At 43.2% G+C, this 20351-nt stretch overlaps 1 protein-coding gene and 1 long non-coding RNA gene across 6 annotated transcripts in view; one reads left to right on the plus strand and one right to left on the minus strand.

Annotated features, from left to right (window-relative positions):
• Positions 1 to 20351, plus strand: part of DNM3 (dynamin 3) — a 469385-nt gene that overhangs the window by 438280 nt on the left and 10754 nt on the right. For 4 of the 5 annotated variants that reach the window (XM_084791206.1, XM_084791207.1, XM_084791203.1 and 1 more), the window contains 2 exons: positions 2547 to 2773; positions 3217 to 3453. In XM_084791206.1, the coding sequence (XP_084647332.1) occupies positions 2547 to 2773; positions 3217 to 3453 (464 nt within the window). Of the gene's footprint in view, positions 1 to 2546; positions 2774 to 3216; positions 3454 to 8104; positions 8462 to 20351 lie in introns of those variants that run through there. The other variant, XM_084791205.1, reaches the window with a different exon arrangement.
• Positions 1 to 20351, minus strand: part of LOC311602767 — a 65817-nt gene that overhangs the window by 29132 nt on the left and 16334 nt on the right. The gene's annotated exons all lie outside the window — the stretch shown is intronic.

Consider the following 20351-nt stretch of genomic DNA (forward strand, 5'->3'; position numbering starts at 1 on the left):
TTTCAATTCTCCCAAATATCCATACCAGAGACACCTTTGATTTATCTTTTCTTTTCTTTCTTGCCCTTTTCATGCAGACACCGTGAGATGATTTTTCCATTCTATTGTGGCATTAATAAACCCTCATTATTCCATGAATAATAATAAACAATAGCCTCCTATTAGGTCTATGTCTACTACCAAGTTTGCAAAACTTTTTGCCAGTTAAAACCAGATTAATTTTCCTAATGACCTGTTTCACTCACTCACTAAAAAGCCTTTCGTGGTGTCATACTGCCAACTGGATAAAGTTTAAACCCCTTTCATTGGCACCAGAGAGCTCATATTTTGCCCTAGACTTTCTTACCGACCAGAGTTACTATCCACGCCCATCATACAGTCCCCTGAATATGCTGTGTCACACCTTATCTCCCGTGTTTGACTCACTCTCGGTCCACACAATGTGTGCAGAGAACTCTGTTGATTTCACCACAGTAAGAATGATCCAACTGATGTTCTTAGAAGTAGAATTATTTACATATTTGAAACCTATACAACAAAAAATGAAAATGGTTCTCTTTGTTGTCTCCCATCTCAAGAAATAAGACCCACCAATTCTCCAGGCTGGACTGGTCTCTGCTCACTCTGGGCAAGTAGTGAGGTCAACCAGTTATCTGTCTTCCTACTTTGGGCTGCGGTTTGTGGGTGTTTACCCACAGTGCTACAGAACTGTCTCGCCAGAGAACAACTTACAAGGAATCCAATTCCTTGCTCTTTCTCGGCTATGTGGGACCCCATGGGACCCTGGGATCAAACTCAGGCTGTGAGACTTGGCAGCAACTGTCTTCAGCTACCATCTCGATGGCTTACCAGCACGGATTCTGGGTCAAGTCTGTCTCTGCAAATGCCCAGTCTGCCCTGGAAATCATGGGTGCCAGGCTAGAGTGACAACCACAGAGCTGCATATAACCCAGCCCACTATGAGCCTAGCCTTGGATCAGGACTAGAAGTTATATTTACAGTGGCTCATGCGAACATCTGGGGATTGTATCCCAGTTAAACCAGATGCCTTGCTTCCCATAGTGTGAACATGCCCAAGATCCACACAAAGAACACAGGAGGACATCTCAGCCTCTTTGGCCCATTGACTTCACCTATAGGTGTTAACCTACCTGCAAGCCCTTCCTTTCCCTCTTCCAGTGTTCTCAATAAAAAAAGATCATTAAAAAATGAAACTGTGTTTTAGAATCTTCTCATTTGAGTAACAATCTTAACTACAATCCAGGCATCTTAAGCGAACACCTGTCATCATTCTGAGTTTTAAACAAATACTCTTGTTTTGGCATTTTATCGAGATATAAGTAATCCAGATAAGCTTTCTCAAGTAACAGAGGGACTGAACACTTCAATTCGGTTTATTTTTCTTGGTTTAAATTAATTATCATACCTGCCAGCTGCGCTAAACTACCAATGCGAAGCTGGCGGTGTAGCTCAATGGTGAAGCATATACTTCTACAAAAGGCCCTGAATTACCAGGATGCTGATAAGAGGACAAAAAGAAAGAAGATGAAGACATGTAAACTGTCTTTTCTAAGCATTTAAATGTCATGATATGTTTGCAGGAAATTGAATCAGCATTGGTCTGAAGACTTTAGGTTGAATTTACAGCTGTACGGCCTTGAAAAAGTCACTGAAACTCCCTAAATTTGATTCTGCTATGTGAAGTTTTAGCTTTATTTCATTACTATGTGCTGTATTAAATCACGTAACTTTTAAAGGAATTTAAGATATATATTTCATTGAGTTGTACATTCATTTTTTATATTTAATATGAACCTATATTAATATTCAATGATATCTAGATATGTTATCATAGATTAACTGTTATTTTCTCCTGGGTGTCATATAAAGTGACTGGCTGATGTTTAGGTCTGATGAAGCACAGGGACTTTCACTCCGTGTCATGCAGCCTCTATTCCCATCCTGCTGCAAAATACTGCTCTCCTAAGACTCAATCTTTTTTACTTTGCTTGAAATCAACTTGCATAGTTTTATAAAGATATAGTTGTAATCAACATCTAATGTCCACTTATACTTACTAATTCTGCATTTACCACACCTTTACAACTTTGAATCAATAATGTTTGATTATTTTGGTAAAAAAAAAAAAAAGAAAGAAAGAAAGAAAAGAAAAAGAAAAGAAAAGAAAAAGAAAGTCTAGCTAAAGGGTTAGGAATGCTGAGGAATAGAAAACTTGAACTGAAAAGTTTTCTTTACATCATTTTCTGTCAAAAATTACCTTGTAGGGCCTTCCTGTTGTGTAAGCCAAGTAGACTCTAACAGCTCATGAGACCTTCCGGAAGCTGGTGGGCCCTATTCTGGTGGCATCTGGGTTTGACCTTGCTTCAGTTGTCTTTACCCTAGTTCTTTTGAAAGCCAGAAGACAGAGGGAAAGCTGTTCTCCACACCAAAACAGTCATGTGGCATTTCCCCTTTCCTAGGGAGGACATCTGTGGGCTATGGCCATGAGTCTGTGTTGATTCCTCGTCATGTCATTTTTCTTCCAGGTTAAAGACTTCATCAACTCTGAGCTCCTAGCACAACTATATTCTTCAGAGGACCAAAACACTCTGATGGAAGAGTCTGCTGAGCAGGCTCAGCGCCGGGATGAGATGCTCCGAATGTACCAAGCCCTGAAAGAAGCCCTTGTGATCATTGGTGACATCAACACGGCCACTGTGTCCACCCCAGCCCCTCCTCCAGTAGATGACTCCTGGCTCCAGTATTCCCGCAGGTTAGGGAGGAAGTCCCACAGTGCCTGAGCGAGTCCACTCTCAGTTTCTAAAGATGCTTTCCCAAGTGAATATGGACCCGGAGAGATAGAGGAGAAAATTCAGGAGGGTTCAAATGTGTCCTTAGAATGAAACTTGATAGTCATTAGAGAATAAAATAGGGCTGAAAGTCCCCAAATGAGAGGGTAGGCTATCATACATACATACAAGAAAATATAAACATACTTGTATGTTTAAGAAGAAACATCAGCAATTGTTATTGTCTCCAGAGAGTGGAGGAAGGAAACCGAGTCTCTGCATTTATCCTTTTATGCCCATGGGTACCTCATAACACATATCTAACTTAGGTAGCCAAAAATAAATTAATTTTAAAAAGCAACCAGGAAATTACAAAACTATTTTTTTTTTAAGAGTGAACAAATTAAAACTTTGTCTTTTTTCTCAGGTCGCCTCCTCCAAGCCCCACCACCCAAAGAAGGCCGACTCTAAATGCTCCCCTCACCAGACCCACATCTGGCCGTGGACCAGCTCCTGCCATTCCCTCTCCAGGCCCCCACTCGGGCGCCCCCCCAGTCCCATTCCGCCCTGGCCCGTTGCCTCCTTTTCCCAACAGCAGTGACTCCTTCGGGACCCCTCCGCAAGTTCCGTCCAGGCCCACGAGGGCACCCCCCAGTGTTCCAAGGTAAGCAAGCTGTGCCACACAAGTTCCAAAAGCCCTCCTTGGTTCTCTTCTCAGAGTGTAGGAGACAACACTTATTTGGGGAAAAAAAAATCAAATAAAAAGAAAACAAAAAACAAGGCCGGGCGGTGGTGGCACACGCCTTTAATCCCAGCACTTGGGAGGCTGAGGCAGGTGGATTGCTGTGAGTTTGAGGCCAGCCTGGTCTACAAAGCAAGTCCAGGACCACTAAGGCTACACAGAGAAACTCTGTCTCAAAAAAAGAAAAAGAAACACAAAAACAAAAAACTAAAAACAATTTCATGAACATCTTACTATACAAGTTTGTAGTTTTCACACTGGCAATGGGAGCAGTGAGCACATGACAAGCTGTGGTGCCTATGCCCATTAGGACACCCTGTGTGATCACTGGATCCGCTCCTTTACCAACTGGCACAGATTTTAATGTCTCATTTGGGAGACCAAAGCAGAATGGACCCAGTGAATGGCGTTTTACTAGCCTGGTGGTAGTCTGACCCGGGCTGCGGCTGGGTTGTGGCAAGCTGTGTGTAGGTCACAAGGGGTGCATGAGCTAAAGTCTTGCCTTCTCCATTACCCAAAGAATCTAGAAAAGCATTGACTCAAGGAACTTTATCTATCTGCCCTCTGCACTACGACCCCAAGATTACTAACCTTAATGTAAACTAAGTAACATTTAGCCAATTAATCTACAATTGTTTTTAAATCTACAGAGATTCTAACATAGATGTAAGGATTATATATCAGATAGACTGCTGCTCAGTTGAATAATTTTGACAATTATAAGCAGATTTTCTGGTCTAATTGTCAAGCAATATAAACTCATCAGTGATGGAACTTGAAACACAGTGAGGTAAAGCTACGTTCCTACCTTCATCCACTTAGTCAATCTACAGTTATTTTTGACATTTTAAAAAAGGATATAAGATATTATGGAGTTTTAAACCACAGAATCAGAAAATGTTAAGACAAAGAAAATTATCCCATATGTAAAGGTAAATTTTTTAATTCAGAGAACGAGAATGTTCCTTTGCCCCCATCAAGCAAAATCTGACTGCATCTGTCATGCATAGTGCTGTCCATCCTCCCATGATGCACCTCTGTGACTCTGGTGCTTATATGCTGATGCTCAAAGTATTAGGGGCAATGGACAGAGAAAGGGAAATTCCACGCTGGTAGTCAAAGGGTGTGCAAGAATAGTCATAAGACCTGGGTGACTCATTCACCCCCAAGATCTAAATTCTTTGTCTGGGAAACAAAGGAACTCACTGGCAGTGTTGTCATCCAGATGTTGAGATGATGCTGTCACCATTTTAGTCCTACTCAGAGAGAAATGCTGAGTCCAGTGTCTCTTTCTTCCCCAAGTCAATAGACTTGTGATTTATCGGACACTGAATGAAACTTCCAGTGATAATGTTTATTTTGCTTTCAGTATAAGTTAAGTGTTGTCCTCAAAGCTTTGCACACACATTTTTATTTAAGGTTCACGGATCCAATAAAATAGGCCACTAAATATTTACATTTTACAGATAGACAATGAGGTTAACAGCTTGCCCAAAGCCAGCCCTCTCGGCCCTCCAGGCTCTAATCCCTAAGCAGCCTCACTCCAGACCAGCTTCAACCACCACAGAAGGGGCTGAGAGTAGGAACCCTCAGTAGCTCAGCTGCCTGTGCACTGGAAGGTGATTAACAGCATCCCTGGCCTCCAGTACCTAGCTGTCAGTCCTACCCTCCCCCAAGTTGTGACCATTGAAAATACAGACATGGCAGCTGCCCCTTAGGGAAGTAAAGCCTTACCCTGCTTGTCCACCACTGCCCAGCAGTATTCACAAGAACTTCCTTTCCACATTAAAAAATAAATAAAAATAAACGTGCATTTCAACATTGAACATTGCTACAGGCGAGATCAAGTTTATTGTTTTAGAAACCCTCTAATTGACTGGGAAAGTGCCTGCTGCTGTGCCGGGATGGTACGGAGCCTGTGAGGGGGGAAAAAGGTGGAGAATGTGAGAGTGGGAAGTCAAAGCCCCAAGGGAGCCTTGAACTTCATTGTTGTTTTGCTCTGAGAAGAAGCCAGAGGGACCTGTGGCTTGTCCTGCACTCAGGAATGAGTGTGCAGTTGCCTTGCCTGCTCGCTTCACTGCTTCTCTTCTCGGTTTCCAATAAGCTAGCTTGCCAGTGCTCTTCAGAAAAATCAGCTTTTTCGGATGCTAAGCTGATTTGTTAAGCAGGGTGGAGTTAGCTTTGGTATTTTTGAGCTTGCACGCAGGCAGAAGGGTGGGTGTCAGTAAGTAACGCGTGCTGAATTGCCAGGCCAAGGACTGCAAAGCAGGAAGGGGGAGCCACCAGACTTAAGGAACAGGAGTCAGGGGAATTTGTAGGACAACAGTTGAGCTGTTCAAAATTTCTAGAATGCTCTCGAGTTAAAACCAGACTTAACTTGATCTGGCTTTGTGTACTACCCCAAATTTAAAACAGAAACAAAGAGTTTGAATTGAAAGAGGGAAAGCTGGCTGTTTTCTGCTGAGCCCTCTACATGGAGGGCCCGTGGAGCCCTGGCTGGAAGGGAAGGGAATCCCCGTGCCGGGAGGGAGTCACCTGAGCAGAGCTGGAGGCCCATCAGGGTCCTGACGCCTATTAGAGCCTTGCTTTAGATGGAAGATTCTGAACACACACCGTCTGTTTTTAATAAAAGCCAGAGCAGGAATCCTAACCAAATGCAAGCCAGAAATGAGGTTTAAGATTTCAAAGAGAGAGAGAGAGAGAGAGAGAGAGAGAGAGAGAGAGAGAGAGAGAGGGAGAAGTTCCGCGTATTTATATATTCTTTTCCTTCCATGATTTGCTTCCCTTTTCTCTATTAAAAACTAAAACAAAACAAAACAAAACCCGTATCCATCATCTCCAGGAAAATAACATTTGGCTTTTCAAGGAGAAAATGTGATCCCTTCCTCCCCACTCCCCCACCACCTCACCCAAAGTTCTTTGCTTTGTTAAGGGACCTTCCTCCTTTTTCAACCTGAAACCAGAAACTCACTTGAAAACAGCACAAAAGGTATTCGCCTTCCCTGCTGGGCTTTAATGATTACAAAGGCAATAGCTGAGCTTCTAGAGGCAAAAGCCCTCCTAGCACATGCCTAAGCAGCTTTCCTCCCAATATTTTGAGTGAATTGGAAACCGGTGACTGTGACTTTTAGTCTCACCCTGTTCCAAGGTCATCAAAGCCCTTGGCGCGGCAAAGGAATGTCGTTTGCCCTGTCACTCTTACCAGAATCTTTACTGTTTCTTTCCATTTCAAATTTAAAGGGAGAGGCGGGGCAAGGTGGTGGAGTCACTCTTGGCTCAGCTTTGCTCAGCTGCTCCGGTTGTTCTGGTTTCTCTGTTTGGAGCCTTTTGGTGAGAAAGCAGGAAACCCTGCAAACTGCAGGCTGGGTTTTAATTAATTCCACCCAAACTGGCGAGCATCCCAGAGGGACCACTAGCACGGATAGTTCTGTCATTAGTAAGCTGAGTGTACACAAATCTGTGATCTCTGGGCCACTTTTCCATGGCTTGACTATCTGGACTGCCCCTTGTCTCCTGCCTCCATTCAAGTTCTCGGACGGGACAGAACCCTGTCTGAGAGCCCACAGTGGCCAAGGCTTTGTTTACCAGCACGGCCTTAAGCAGGCAGCAGCAGCGGCACTTCAGAGTGCTGGCTCTCTTCCTTACAGGTCCCAAATCTTCATCAGACACCAACGTAAGAGTTAGCGGAGCTATTTTCAGTTACCACTTCTTAAAATTAGATAATTGGAAATTGCAGCCTTTGACATTAACAGAGCAAATTAGCTGAATCAGAGTGTTTTTTCCTGGCAGTAGCTCACTCTGGCATAATTTCACTTATTTGTCTTCTCCCCTCTGCTCCCCTCCCCTTGGACGAAGCTCTTTTGCAATGGTCACAAGGGAAAAGGGTTGGGGCAAGGGTCTCCAGCCGAGGGGGGACAGACTTCATTCACCTCATCAGTCACTCTTCCACTTCAAAAATGTTGAACTCGAGAAGACTCTTCTTTGACCCACCCTCATTCACCATCTTTGATGGTTTCTTAAAAAAAAAAAAAATGGCGGAGCCTGGTTCGTTCCATTTGGCTTTTTACTTCAGGTCACCTAGATGATGGAGATCAGGGAATGATCCCTTGAGAGATGTTCCAGTGGGCCCCAAAAGGAAGACAAAGCCCCCTGCCCTGTGTCTGGGCAGCCGCAGGGCAGCCTTGAGACTTGCCCAAAGTTCCTCACCTGTGCCTTCTTTCTATGGCTTCCTTGACTTAGCAGAGCATACAGACAAGCCGCATTTCAGCAGCCTTGTGCCTAAGCCACCTAATAAGAAAGCCGTACAAACCCCTTTCCAAAGTGATCAGTGCCCTCATAGTATTACAAAAGTCAGGGCCAATTGGGTTCTTCTCATATTTTGGTTTTAAATCTTTGAGTTCATGGCCTGCGTTGCCTAATCTTAACCCCAACCCTTTCATGGTTTTATTTGTTGTAAGTTACAGTTGATGCCCTTTGGTTTTTTTGTTTGTCCTTGTTAGCCAGTCCCCTAAATTTCAAGCCAGGATAAACCACAAACCCATCATTCTTATGTCTTTGCATCCCTCACATCAAGGTTTGGTGCCGTGAAGGATGAAGCTGCCGAGCCCTGAAGTCGTGGGGCTCGCATGGAAATTAAGCCACCTGTGTGACTAGCCTGGGTGTCATTCCCCTGTGGTCACATACGGAAACAACCTTACTTACCCACCTCTTCTCGACAGCCCTGTAAGACTGTGATGTTTTTAGCAGCCAAGTGTCATTTGGACAAAGGATGAACTCACGTTGTCATCTGTGAATGTCAGCTGTGAGCCCTCTGTTTTCCCCCACTAGCCTGCCTTCTTAAAGAAAAAAAATAAAAATTATAATCAGCTATTGTAAACTGTCAGGGAACTGTTTTTTTATTTTTAGCAACTAGATTTAAAAGTTTTTTTTTTTTTAAAAAAACACATTATCGATCAAAAATACAATTGTTAAGAACAGAACAACTCTGAGTTGTTCTTACAATTTCTTATATTCAAGGCATCTCAGGAGGCAAGCATATTTTTTTTTTTTTTAATGGTGCTGAAACCTCCAGATGTAATCCGTTATTTGCTGCAGGTTTGACGTGAGTTGTCATGATGAACTTTAATAAAACTAAAATTTCAGCCACTGCTCACTAAAGATACTGCCCACTTTGATTGAAGGTCCTCTGCTAAGTACACCCTCTGCTAAGAACACCCACTCTGTTAACATGACGGTCCCTACACCATGTGTCCCTTCAGTTCTTTCCACGATGTCCTGTGCCACTGAAATGAAGCCACGGCCAAAGGGTTTCACTCTTCAGGTCCTGTTCTCAATACGGTTTAAGTGAAAGTCAAGCCCTTTTGGTGGTTTCCTCCTTGAGTCTAGCAAAAGCAGAGCCTATTTTACACAGGCATTTCCGTTCTGCCACCCTCCAGATGACTGCCAGTCTGTTTAGAGGAGGCCCACATACACACCACACTAGGGGTCCCCAGGATCAGAAGGTGAACTTTGTGGCAGTGGCTAGGTAGACTTTAGTTTGCCTTTCTGTTTTCCCTGTGTCTGTTTTATATTTCCCATATATCCTATGTCATAGAAGAGGAAAAGTGAAAAGGAAAATCAGAAAAACAACCCCAGTGCAAGACACAAACAACATAAATACAGACAGGAGGCAGCTCGTCTTATCGTGACCTTCAGTTAGCCCAGCAGTGGTGACAGGCATTCAGTCAAGGGGACACAACTGCCTCCGTGTCTCGCGTCGGTCTCTGTTCCCTTTGGAGCTCTCAGTTGCTCAGCTCAGTAGCTGCTGCAGGACAAGCCCTTTTGCACTTCAGGGCGCTCAGTTTTGCCTGCCCCGGGTTTCACCTGATTGATAGAGGAAGACAGGAGTCTGGCCAAGAAGGCATGGCCGGGGAAAAGGCACAGTTGATGATTATTATTTTTCCTGCAGCCAGTCAGCAGCAAACTGTCACCAGCTGGAATCTGCTTAACGTTCCTATATACAAGTTGAAGTCAGCTCAGAGAAAAAGGGAAAATTACCCTACTCGGTGTAAGCAGGCATGCAGACTTATGGGTGCACATAAGCTAGCTAGGACTTAAGTTCTATCACCAAGCTCTTTTTCATTCCCCTCACTATAAGAAAAGAATGATTTTCAAGAAACCTCACATCCAGACGCTCCGGGTTATATGGGATGCTTTTCAAAGGGTTTGGAGACCCGTGGTATATGAACTCTCAGACAAGCTGCTGGAGGCTTCTTTCTTTCCTCTCCTCAATCTCATCAGTAAAAGTGAGATTCAGGCAAACCATACAAGACACCCAGGAAATTTAAAATGAAAATGGAAGGGCAGCTCTGTGAATGTGCCTCAGACACCTACTCCAGTAGTGTAAGAAGGGGCGTGAGGAGTTGGCTGAGGGCTTAACGGCTGTGCCTGCTTGTTCATACATCTACTGCGGCTTAAAACACAGAGTCCGAAAGTGCCCGGCATTGAAATTCCTTAGCTCACTCACGCCAACATATTGTAAGCATTGCCTGAGGGAACCTCTGTGTCTAAACACATATTTACACCCTTTAGTTGCCAAACAGACTCCATCTGGCTCACTAATGTCATTGCCAAAAACATTTTACACTTTGGGGCAGGCTAGAACTGTCAAGTGCCAGAGGAGGGGTTTCTGGGCAGGCTCTGGGTCTGAGAGACACTACATGTTTACAGATGCCACATTACTTGAGTATCTCCTTGTTTAGATCACATGGCAACTCCAGCCCAAATAGAACTCCAACATAAGGCAATGCTGAGAGCCACAAGGTACTTAGGAACCCTCTCTGTGCTGTGGTTCCTTCCTTGCGTCTGGCTGTCCCTCAGGCACCAGAGCCACATGATAGGCAAAGCCACAAATACCGAATGCTCCAGTTTCTTTTTAACCATTTCCATAAGCACTGAGAAATATCCATTCCTGTTTTTCAGTCAAAATAATCAGTTCACATGAGTCACATGAACTCATTCCATCCACAGGCCCTGAGAGAGGGGGGTACATAGCGGGGGAGGGCTGGGGAGGTAGGGGGAGTTGGGGGATGGGCTGGCAGGAGAGGAAGGTGGTTTACTCAAAATGGCAATTAGCCACATTCCCCATGTCCCAGCATCAGTGGCGGTGCAGAGCCTCTGATTTCAGTTACTCGGAGGGAGGAAATTGCCCACACTGGGAATGATCTAAACACCAGAAGGAGAGACAAGGCATCCTTGTTCTCCTCTGTGCTCCCATGGGGACCCCATAAATGCACAGGGCAACATGAGATTCACCAAGAAACACCATCCTTCCCCTGTTTCTTTGGTGGAAAGGCTGATAGAGAAACTAAGAGAAGAAAATAAAGACTAAACCATCATCAAAACTCTACCACAAACATATCCAAAGACTTGGCGGGGGTGGGGGGGTGGGGAAAGGAAGCAATATTTTAAAACTAAGAGAAGCAAAAATAAAGGCAGACATGATGGATGGCATATGCCTACAGCTTTATAACTAGGGAAGCTTAGGCAGAGGGATCGTGAGTTTAAAGCCAGCCTGGGCTACATGGTGAGTTCAGGCCATCATGTGGTACACAGCCAGATGCTGCCTCATCTCCTCCACTCTCCCTCCCAAAAAGGTGGGCAGTGTGAGGCGGCCTCAGGTGGCTTTCAGTATAATCTGGGACATGATCTTATTCTGCAATCAAATACACCCTTTGCCTCTACCATGTGAACACTAACATTTGATATTCTCAAATAGCATCGTCTAAGTGTGCCCTCACCTGCATATGTCAGGATAACGTTCATTTGCAAGTACTTAGCTTGATTCTGTGTACCTCATCTAGCATGAGGCCTCTTATGACAGAGAGAGGGGGCAGCCCCGTTTGCAGCTATTTTGTTTAGTTTTTGAGGCAAAGTCCCTCATAGTCTACTCTGTCCTTGAACTTACTATACAGCCACCTCTGTCCTTGAATTTCCAATCTCCCTGTCTTCACCTCCCAAGTGTTCAGGTCATAGGCGTGTGGTATGTTGGTATGTTGCCCATTGAGAAAGACATTTAAGACCTTTCGTCATTTCATAGTGTGATCTCAAAGCTAATTTTAAGGCTAATTTTAAGACTAAATGAAATGTTTCCTTCAAGTAAACCTTCCTTTAAGTATCATGACCTATGGCCTACACCAGAAGACATGCTCACCCCCACTACAATTGCATTCACCAAAAAAAAAAGCTGTAAAAAAACAAAAGCAAACATCCACTGTTAAAAAAAAAACTCTCTATAGTGTTGGAAACTATTTTAACAACTAAAATAATAAACTCTCATGTGAGACACATTCTACAATATCTTAATTATTGGCTTTTGGGGTGAAAAATTAAGGAAACATTAGCGAATGTGTTAACTAGACAAACCATGGCAGGACTCTTCCTCCACAGATCTAGGACTGACAGCAAAATAAAATCCACGCTCTGCAAACAATGGCATGAGAGCCAGTTTAAAAGTTTAGAACTACCAATAAAGAGCAGCACTCAGAAAACAATCCCTGTAACTCACGAGGAGATGTCAATTAACCTAGTGAAATGTTCTGTGGAATCGATAATGCGTAGACACTGATGCAATTGCTTGTCTGTGGATGTAGAGTGGTTTGTGTTCTACACTGTGATGTAATCAAGTTGCCTTAAAACTGCCAATACTCTAAATGACTCTATCAGCATCTTAACAGTTAATACTTGAAAGCCAGTAGCTCTTAAAACATGACTATTTTTTAACAAGCCCATTGATGATGCTTCCTGATTTTTTCTTAAAGTTATGGTATTAATAGCTTATCTTGTGTTTCTGGCTCGAGACCTTTTCTCCATGAGTCTATTTGGCACATACTATTACTTCATAGTCTTCTAGGTGAGGGGCAATACTCGGGAGCACCCATGCCAGTGCCACTTACTAATCCTACTGTGTAGTTCCCAAGTCCCCATTCCCTGCAGGGCAGGAGGTTTCAGTAAAATGGAGAGCCACGACGAACCTTGGCAATTTACAAATGCTTCATGGTTTCCCTAGCCTGTTGGCAGTTTTCATTTGAAATGCTTTTTTTTGGGAGGGGGAGGGGACATGGGATTTGCATATTTTACTTTTTCCTTCTGTAGAATCTATACCATTGGCTAAAATTAAAGTGCATCTTCACATGTAATGTGTGAGAGTAGGGAAGGTAGCCACATGGACTCCCGTTCAGAAGGCAACGCTGACCTGGAAAAGCAAGGCTGAGGGCCAACCAACCCTCTTTCCTGCAAACCCCTCACCGTCTCACTCAATTTACCCAACCCCGGCCTGATTTCCTTTGTATTTCTGGCCCTACACACCATTAGATACAACAGTCTTCCGCTCGTTACTTATGGCGGACACCTGCCTTCTAGCTGAGTTTGGCAGGCCAGCACGATGAAGTAATAATCAGAAGAGAATGTTCTGGTCCTCTGGCCGCATCCACGTACAGCTTTACTCAAAACAGCTCTCTGCGGGTGAGAACAGAGCAGCTTTGAGATCCCTCTGTCTGACATTCTGTAGGAGCCTGGAAGAGCAAAACTGTAAACTTTTTTTTTTTAATCCTTCTTGAATAATAGAAATATAAAGGACATCTACCTTGGCGCATCCTTTCAAAACTGTTGACACACAGATGTGTGTGGAAACAAGAGCCTCACATTTATAAACATTTTGGCTCTATTTCCTCCAAGTCCAGCCGTCATCTTAAGCACGTCTCCCTGGGCTGTGCTGCACTGTTTCCCTAAGAGCATATTTTGTGAAGGATTTCTCCAGGCGATGGCAGTCTTTGTAAGACAAACGCCTGAAGGACATATGGTTTCCATACATTTTCTGTCTAGACTGACTTTATTTAGTGACTCTTGGTCTGAATTGGCCTAGTTAAAGTTTCTGAATGAGCTTGTGTAAAAATTTTAGATGTGGGCACACCGTCAGGGCATAAAACAAAAAACTTTGACTTCAAATGGGCGAGAGAATAGAAGAGGCCTTTGGATGCTTTCTTTTAGGTTAAATCATTCCGATCAGGAGAACGCCCACTCACCCATTCCTCCCCGAAACACTGCCCAGAGTAGATGCTACCACTTCTCCTCTGTAAACTCCTCACTCTGTGTGTGTGTGTGTGTGTGTGTGTGTGTGTGTGTGTGTGTGTGTGTGTAAGCTCTAATTCTTTCTCTACATGGCCCAGGGGACCTATGATTTCTTGCCCTTTTAGCACCAATTTTTACAAACACAGCATTTTTCTGACTTGGAGGAAAGAAAAAAAAAAAACCACCACCCAACAAGCCACCAAGTAAGATACTTAACCATTTGGCATTTTGGTAGCTCCTTCGCCCAACAATGGAAATTCTGTTTTAAAATGTGGTTTCTGAGCCAGTGTTCAAGGCTGCTCTAGAAACAATAAGATCCTTTCAGAGGGAAAGAATAACTTGTGGGCTTGCCCAAAAGTCAGCTTTGCTCCCTCTTTTGTAAGAGTCCCAGCCCTGTTTAACTGCTTTACAGCAACAGGCTCACAGAGAGGAGAAACTTTGGGACACTCTGCACACCCCCCAACACCCAAGTGCTGTCACTTGGCCTCTGAGCATTTCATTGGCCTTCCTCACATATTTGTTCACTGACATGGCATCTTGCAAGGCACAATGCCTCTCTATTTTTCTGTTAGCTGTTCCCCCCCCCCTTTTTGTTTTGTTTTTAAACTTTGAACTAAGGCATATTAGAGCGCCCCCTGCTGGACTCTTTTTGAGAGCACTAAGGAGTAACCCACAAGAACACGGCAATTCTTTGTCTCCACTCTTGGCAAGAAAAGTACTGTGTGGTGAGGTTAAAACTGGCCTTTTGACTCATCAGGTATCACCAGGCAGGAGGAAAATGGTGCCGTAGCCTGATCTTTTCTAAATCTTCAGATTCGGTGGTTTTATTTTGTAACGGTAAAGCAATTTTTAAAAAAGAAATGGCCTGATTACCTTTCCAGTTACCCTATTCCTCAGAGACACCCAAGGTCGCGCTCATCTTTCCTAAAGCAGGAATGAGTGTTACTGTTTCTATGGAGGAAAAGATTGCTGCTTTTTCCCTCCCTGTGCAGGCTTTTTCTTTTCCGTGACTTCAAATGTCAATGGGGCTACATGCCCCGGAAGCGGAAACTTCGGCTTGTGATAGGTGCATCCTGGTACCTCCTAAAGAGCCCCACTTCTGTCATTCAGATGACAAAGTCAACCCCTTCTGGAGCCTGAGGTGGGAGCGACGAGTGAGGGCCAGGAAGAGAAAGGGAAGAAAAGGAGAATCAGAGGAAAGCTTTTTATTCCTCTACTTAATGGGAATGGGTTCTGTGACACACAGTCCCAGGGCCACGCCTCTTTCTAGAGAAAAGGGGGGAAGGGTAGGGAGAGGCTAATAAGGAAGAAGGGAGAAAGAGGAGGAAGAGAGCGAGGGAATTCACTGGAAGGAATGCCGCCTGACTTATGCGCTGTAAATCTCTGGGAAACCAGGCCCTACCCCTGTTTTTCTCAGGTTCCCTCTTCTTTAGCCCCTTCCTCTCCTCGGCTTACCTGTTGTTTGTGATATAGTACGAGGGCCAACATGAACAAAATACTATCACAACTAGTCTCGTAAACATCATAGTTTCTTACAACTAAGCTCTCTCTAAGCTATTTCATCACTGTATCAGGACATGGGCAAAACAAGTCACTTGATACTTGTGACAAAGGGTGGGTGATGCTTGTATTTTTTTTTAAACAGCAGCACTTTCCCTGGCTCTTTTTCTTTATAGACACCCATTTCTATTCGTGGAAGGCCAGGCCCTCGGCTTACCCTATGCTCCAGAAGTCCTTTTGCATGCATGCGCTCCAGCTCTAGGCTAGGACTCCAAGGGTCCCTGCCATTGGGCTAACACCGCTCTACATGAGCACTAACTGCTGTTGTCACTGCCAACCAGTCTCTATACTAACAAGAAAGCCTTCGAGAAAGTGACAATATTCATTTCCATATCTCTGTTAACATCGTACCTTGTATACACAGAGGGAAACAAACAAAATTACAAAATGAGTTGACCTACAACGCTTAATCAAAATTTACTTTGGAGACAGACTGGCCCCCCAAGCAGTGTATTTTACAAACCAATATGAATATGCTTTTTTTCCCTTGTCTACTGAAAGAGCCTGAGTCAATGTTGTTGTGAAACTCTTTTTCCTACATCTTCAACTGAAACAGAGTTAATGTGAGTGAGTCATCATTGAAAAGCTGAGTAGTTTTTTTGTAGACATATTGGCATCATACCTATGAGGGAAACCTTAATCAGATCTATAGAGCAATCTAAATTAACTTTAGCAGAGTATATTTTATTTCTATTTATCCCAGAGACTCATTTATGCAAGTTAGTACATGCTAATGTTATCCAATAAAGATTGTGGGCAATTTTCTCCTCATGTTCTCATTTCAAGTCCCACAAATTGATTCATATTTTCCTAGTTGAGATAATGTGCATATATTATAAAATCAAGGGTATTTATTCTTATATGGGAACTACATGTTATCCCTTATATGTAGTGAGTCATACTAGTTTTAGACCCTTCAAATAGACTCGAAGTTTCATATGCTTCCATATGTCTACAAACTATTCTTGGCCAACAACGAGCTTGATGGCATTCCTTAAGCCACAAAAAGCAAAAAATAAACCAGAGCGCAAGTGCCCTTATCATTGTTTATAAGAAATATCATAAAACATCTTCCGTTTAGAGAAAATCCTGAGATTCACATTTTTCTAAGCTGAGCCCAACACGATCTAAATATGTAATATCTACTTGAAAACTCCCCAAATAAGAATCAAAATACAAATGCTATGCCAACACCTAAACACTGGTGCATCCTGTCACTGCTCTCCTAGGATAAACATTCAAAAGAGGAAGAGAAAGTCTAGCTTGTAGCTGCCTTTCCATTTTCCTCAGAGGTAGAATTAGGATGCATATACTCATGATCTCCAAATTGTCGCACTGCTTTCATCAAATACCATGAATACTATAATAAAACATGTAATACGAGAGCTTGCTCCATGGGAAGTTCAGAGGTTATTCAGATAGGGGCTTCAGGGAAGGCTCAGTTAGTAAAATGCTTACCAGCACAAGTATGAGAACCTGGTTATGGAGAGCCAGCACCCATTGGGAAAGAGGAGACAGAGGATCCCTGAGGCTTACTGACCAGCCAGTCTAACTAAATCGAGGAGTTCCTTGTCTCAAAACTAAGGTGAAGAATGGCTGAGGAAGACTCCAACATCAACTGCTGGCTTGCTTATACACACACACACACACACACACACACACACACACACACACACCCTGATGAACAATGCAATGCAGTCTGTCCTAGTGGAGTCTCCCCAAACCCATTAAGACTGGCCTCACATTTATAAACACTCAAGGCCAGATAACAGAGAGACGAACAGATGAAATTAGACTTCTATTCTTTAAAAAAAAAAAAAAAAAAGACAATAAAATGAGAGAAGGAAACAAATGGTGGCTTCTCAACCTTATCAGTGAAGCCAGCTTCTGCCCAAAATGCCACCCACCCTGCCTGAGCATCGGACGTTCTTACAAACACTGGCATTGTCCAAAATCCTGTAAACGGAGCATCCCTGCAGCCACAACTTCAAGTCTTACATCTTTCCCTTTGATTTGAAAGCAGAAACATGGCTCTTCTATCATAACCATAAACCGCCCACACACAACACAGTGTTTCAATAAATGTTAAATGATACAAGATGCTCCATTTCAATGTAATGGATTACTTAATGAAGCCCATCGCCTAACAAAGCAACTGAGGAAAATCTGGTACAAAACAAATAAGTTTGCCTCAAACAAACTGTCTTATGAGGTGAATGTCTTTGGCAATGGGACTGGTTAGGAACTGGACCAATGAAATACATTTGGACAGTGAACTTTAAATACCTTCTTAGTGTTGAAGTTGGCAAGCATCTTAACGTGGCTTTTTTTTTTTTTTTTAATCATTCTGGACAATGTAGTATTTGTCTTGAGTTTCTGTCTAGCAGTGTTTTACAGTATGGTTTACTTTTCTTATTGTTTTAGAAATAATATAATGTGCACTTCTTCCAAAAGAGTAAGTGGGGTCAAGGTTCTTAGGGATTTTTCAATTGCATATATTTCACATATATGGATTCCTTTCACCTGAAACTGGGCATGTTCCAAAGATGTCTTGATCATTTTGAAAGAACAAAATGGTATCTTCTCCTTCCATTCTTTTCCTCCTGTCATTAAGTCACCACATAGCTATGCAATAGTGTTTTCCGAATATAGCCTTCGGGACAGCCTTAGTGAGCTCACAAGCGAACAGGTTTAACTAATTTATTCATTTGGGAAAAAAAACCAAAGTACTGTGATCCAAAGATCATGCTAAATTCTGGGATATGGTAAAATGAGTACCAGGCCTGACAGCTGGTACAAATGTGCATCTTCACAGTCCTCTCTCTGCCACTGCCCACCTCTGGTCATCATTCACCCCATCACCCTGCTCTAAGGTTGAAGAGACTGAGAAGAGTCTGCTCTTCTATTAGAGGATTCAGTTTCCTTTCCGTTCTCCTTTCCCACAGTTGAAATTTTCCCTCTGGCACTCCTTTAATTTCTAGTCCCTTTTGGTCAACATAGGTCTATGGTTCCCTGCCATTTGGAAGCTTTGTTGTGTAGTATATGAAATCACCTTTGCCCTTACTGTAACTACATTATCACATCTTCAAGCTCATCAGAGTGTATGCCCCAGTATTGAATTATAGAATTTCACCCCTTAGTCCACATTTAAAATGCAGTGCTACAGTAAAAACCACTTGCATGTTTGCCTTAGGTCACTTACCCTGCCATTCAAGAGTAGATTCCAAGCTTCTTAAAGTCACATGGCACAGTGCATTCCACATAGTAATGCACAAATATATGACAGGCCTGCTACAGCCTCTGGCTGAGTTACAAATGAGAAAAATAAAGGCTAAAAGCATCTGGGTTGCGGGGGTGGGGGTGGGGTACCTGCATAATCTAGCAATTAGAGCTATACTTGATGTATTCTTTTCAGCTCTTGCTCCGGGACCTTTTCTATATTAACATACAATCCCTGACATATTATGTCTATGGCACCATGGGGACCCGCTCACCATGACTTATCTTGGACATCGCAATGCATGTCTCACTTAGGCACTTTTCAGCCACTCACTCGACTGCCCATCATGCAGCAACTATCTATTCACTGTTCCTGCATCTCAGTGTACTAAGCGCTGAATATACACACTAAAGCAACATTGTGCCTCCTCTACTCTCCAGGACGTTAAATCTATTGGGGGTTCAGGCAGTGAAGTGATGGGAAGTGACAGTTAAGAGGAGAACCAAAGGATCACGAGAGCCCTGCTGCATTCCTTTGTCCCCGTGTTACAAGCCTTTGTCTACCCTATCAGGTTTGCATAAAACAATTTTCAATCGGCCTCACTCTTCTCTATCCCGAGCCTCACTCAGTTCATAGCCTGACATCCACTCAGGCCCTAACTCAGTGGCGTTCCCCTCCAAGTTCAAAGTCTGGCTATCAGCTCCCATCTCATGACGGTTTAATTAATAACACTACATCTCCATCGGTTATGTATTTGTCAAACTCCTTGGGGATGGGATGGGATTGTTTAGTGCTATTCCATGAATAATAAAATAAATCATGGGAAGAATCTCCAAGCCTCAATTCTATACACACACACACACACACACACACACACACACACACACACACACACACACACACGAAAATGCTGGGGTGGAGGGAGGGATGGAGAGAGAGCAGAGTGAATGAGAGTACATATTGCTGTTCTATAGGACCCAGGTTCTGTTCCCAACATCCACATCAGGTGGCTCATAACTGACATAACTTCGGCTCTAAGAAACCCAAGATCATCTTCTGGCCCTGCAGATACCTACACTCATGTGCATACACAGATAAACACACACACACACACACACACACACACACACACACACACACTTTAAATAATTAAATCTAAAAGACAGTTGAAAAAAAACTCTGGGCCACAGTAATGATTAATAAACACTCTTTGATATGATGAAACCAATGGGGATCATAGCATCCTCAGGTGTTTCATACTTCCAGGATTATTTCTCAATTTAATAGCTGTCAGGCACTAACTGTATAGTAAGCAGTGGGTCACGACACTGTGGGAATGCTGAGATGATTTAAAGAACCCATTTCTAGTCAGTAAAGATGAGGGTGTGAGCCTAATGTCTTCCAGTGTGATGGCTGGCCACATTTGGCCTTGAAGCAACTCTACCAGGAAGGTCAGAGAAGATTCAGTTCACTGAGGAGTGTCTAGAAAGATGAACAAAAAGTCACTGAGAACAGAATTATGTATAACATGACACTAAGCACTGCATGACACAAATGTGACCTTTGACCTCTCCATCAAAAGAGAAACTCTGGTGCAGGTTCAAGACTTGAGATGTAAGCTAAAGGAATATGGAGGTCATCTCAAACATGAAAGAATATATTCACAAGAGGCAAATTGTCTTTGCATAGTCTAGGAAGAAAATTACTTTTTCCTAGTGGAGAACTGCCGAGCAGTCCAGTGGTTAGAGAAGACAATTCTACAAAACAACTTGTTCACTGAACAACCAGCATTAATTATGCTTGTCCCTCTGCCAATAAGTATCGCTGTGCATCCTTTTAAAAATCCAATCACTGTTGAATAGTAACACTAGGATAGGATACTGCACTAGAACGCACGCTCGTGTCTTAGCCACAGTTGGGTATCGGAGGCAAA

Source organism: Acomys minous (genome assembly GCF_964271855.1).
Source record: "Acomys minous genome assembly, chromosome: 1".
In the NCBI taxonomy this organism is placed as follows: domain Eukaryota; kingdom Metazoa; phylum Chordata; class Mammalia; order Rodentia; family Muridae; genus Acomys; species Acomys minous.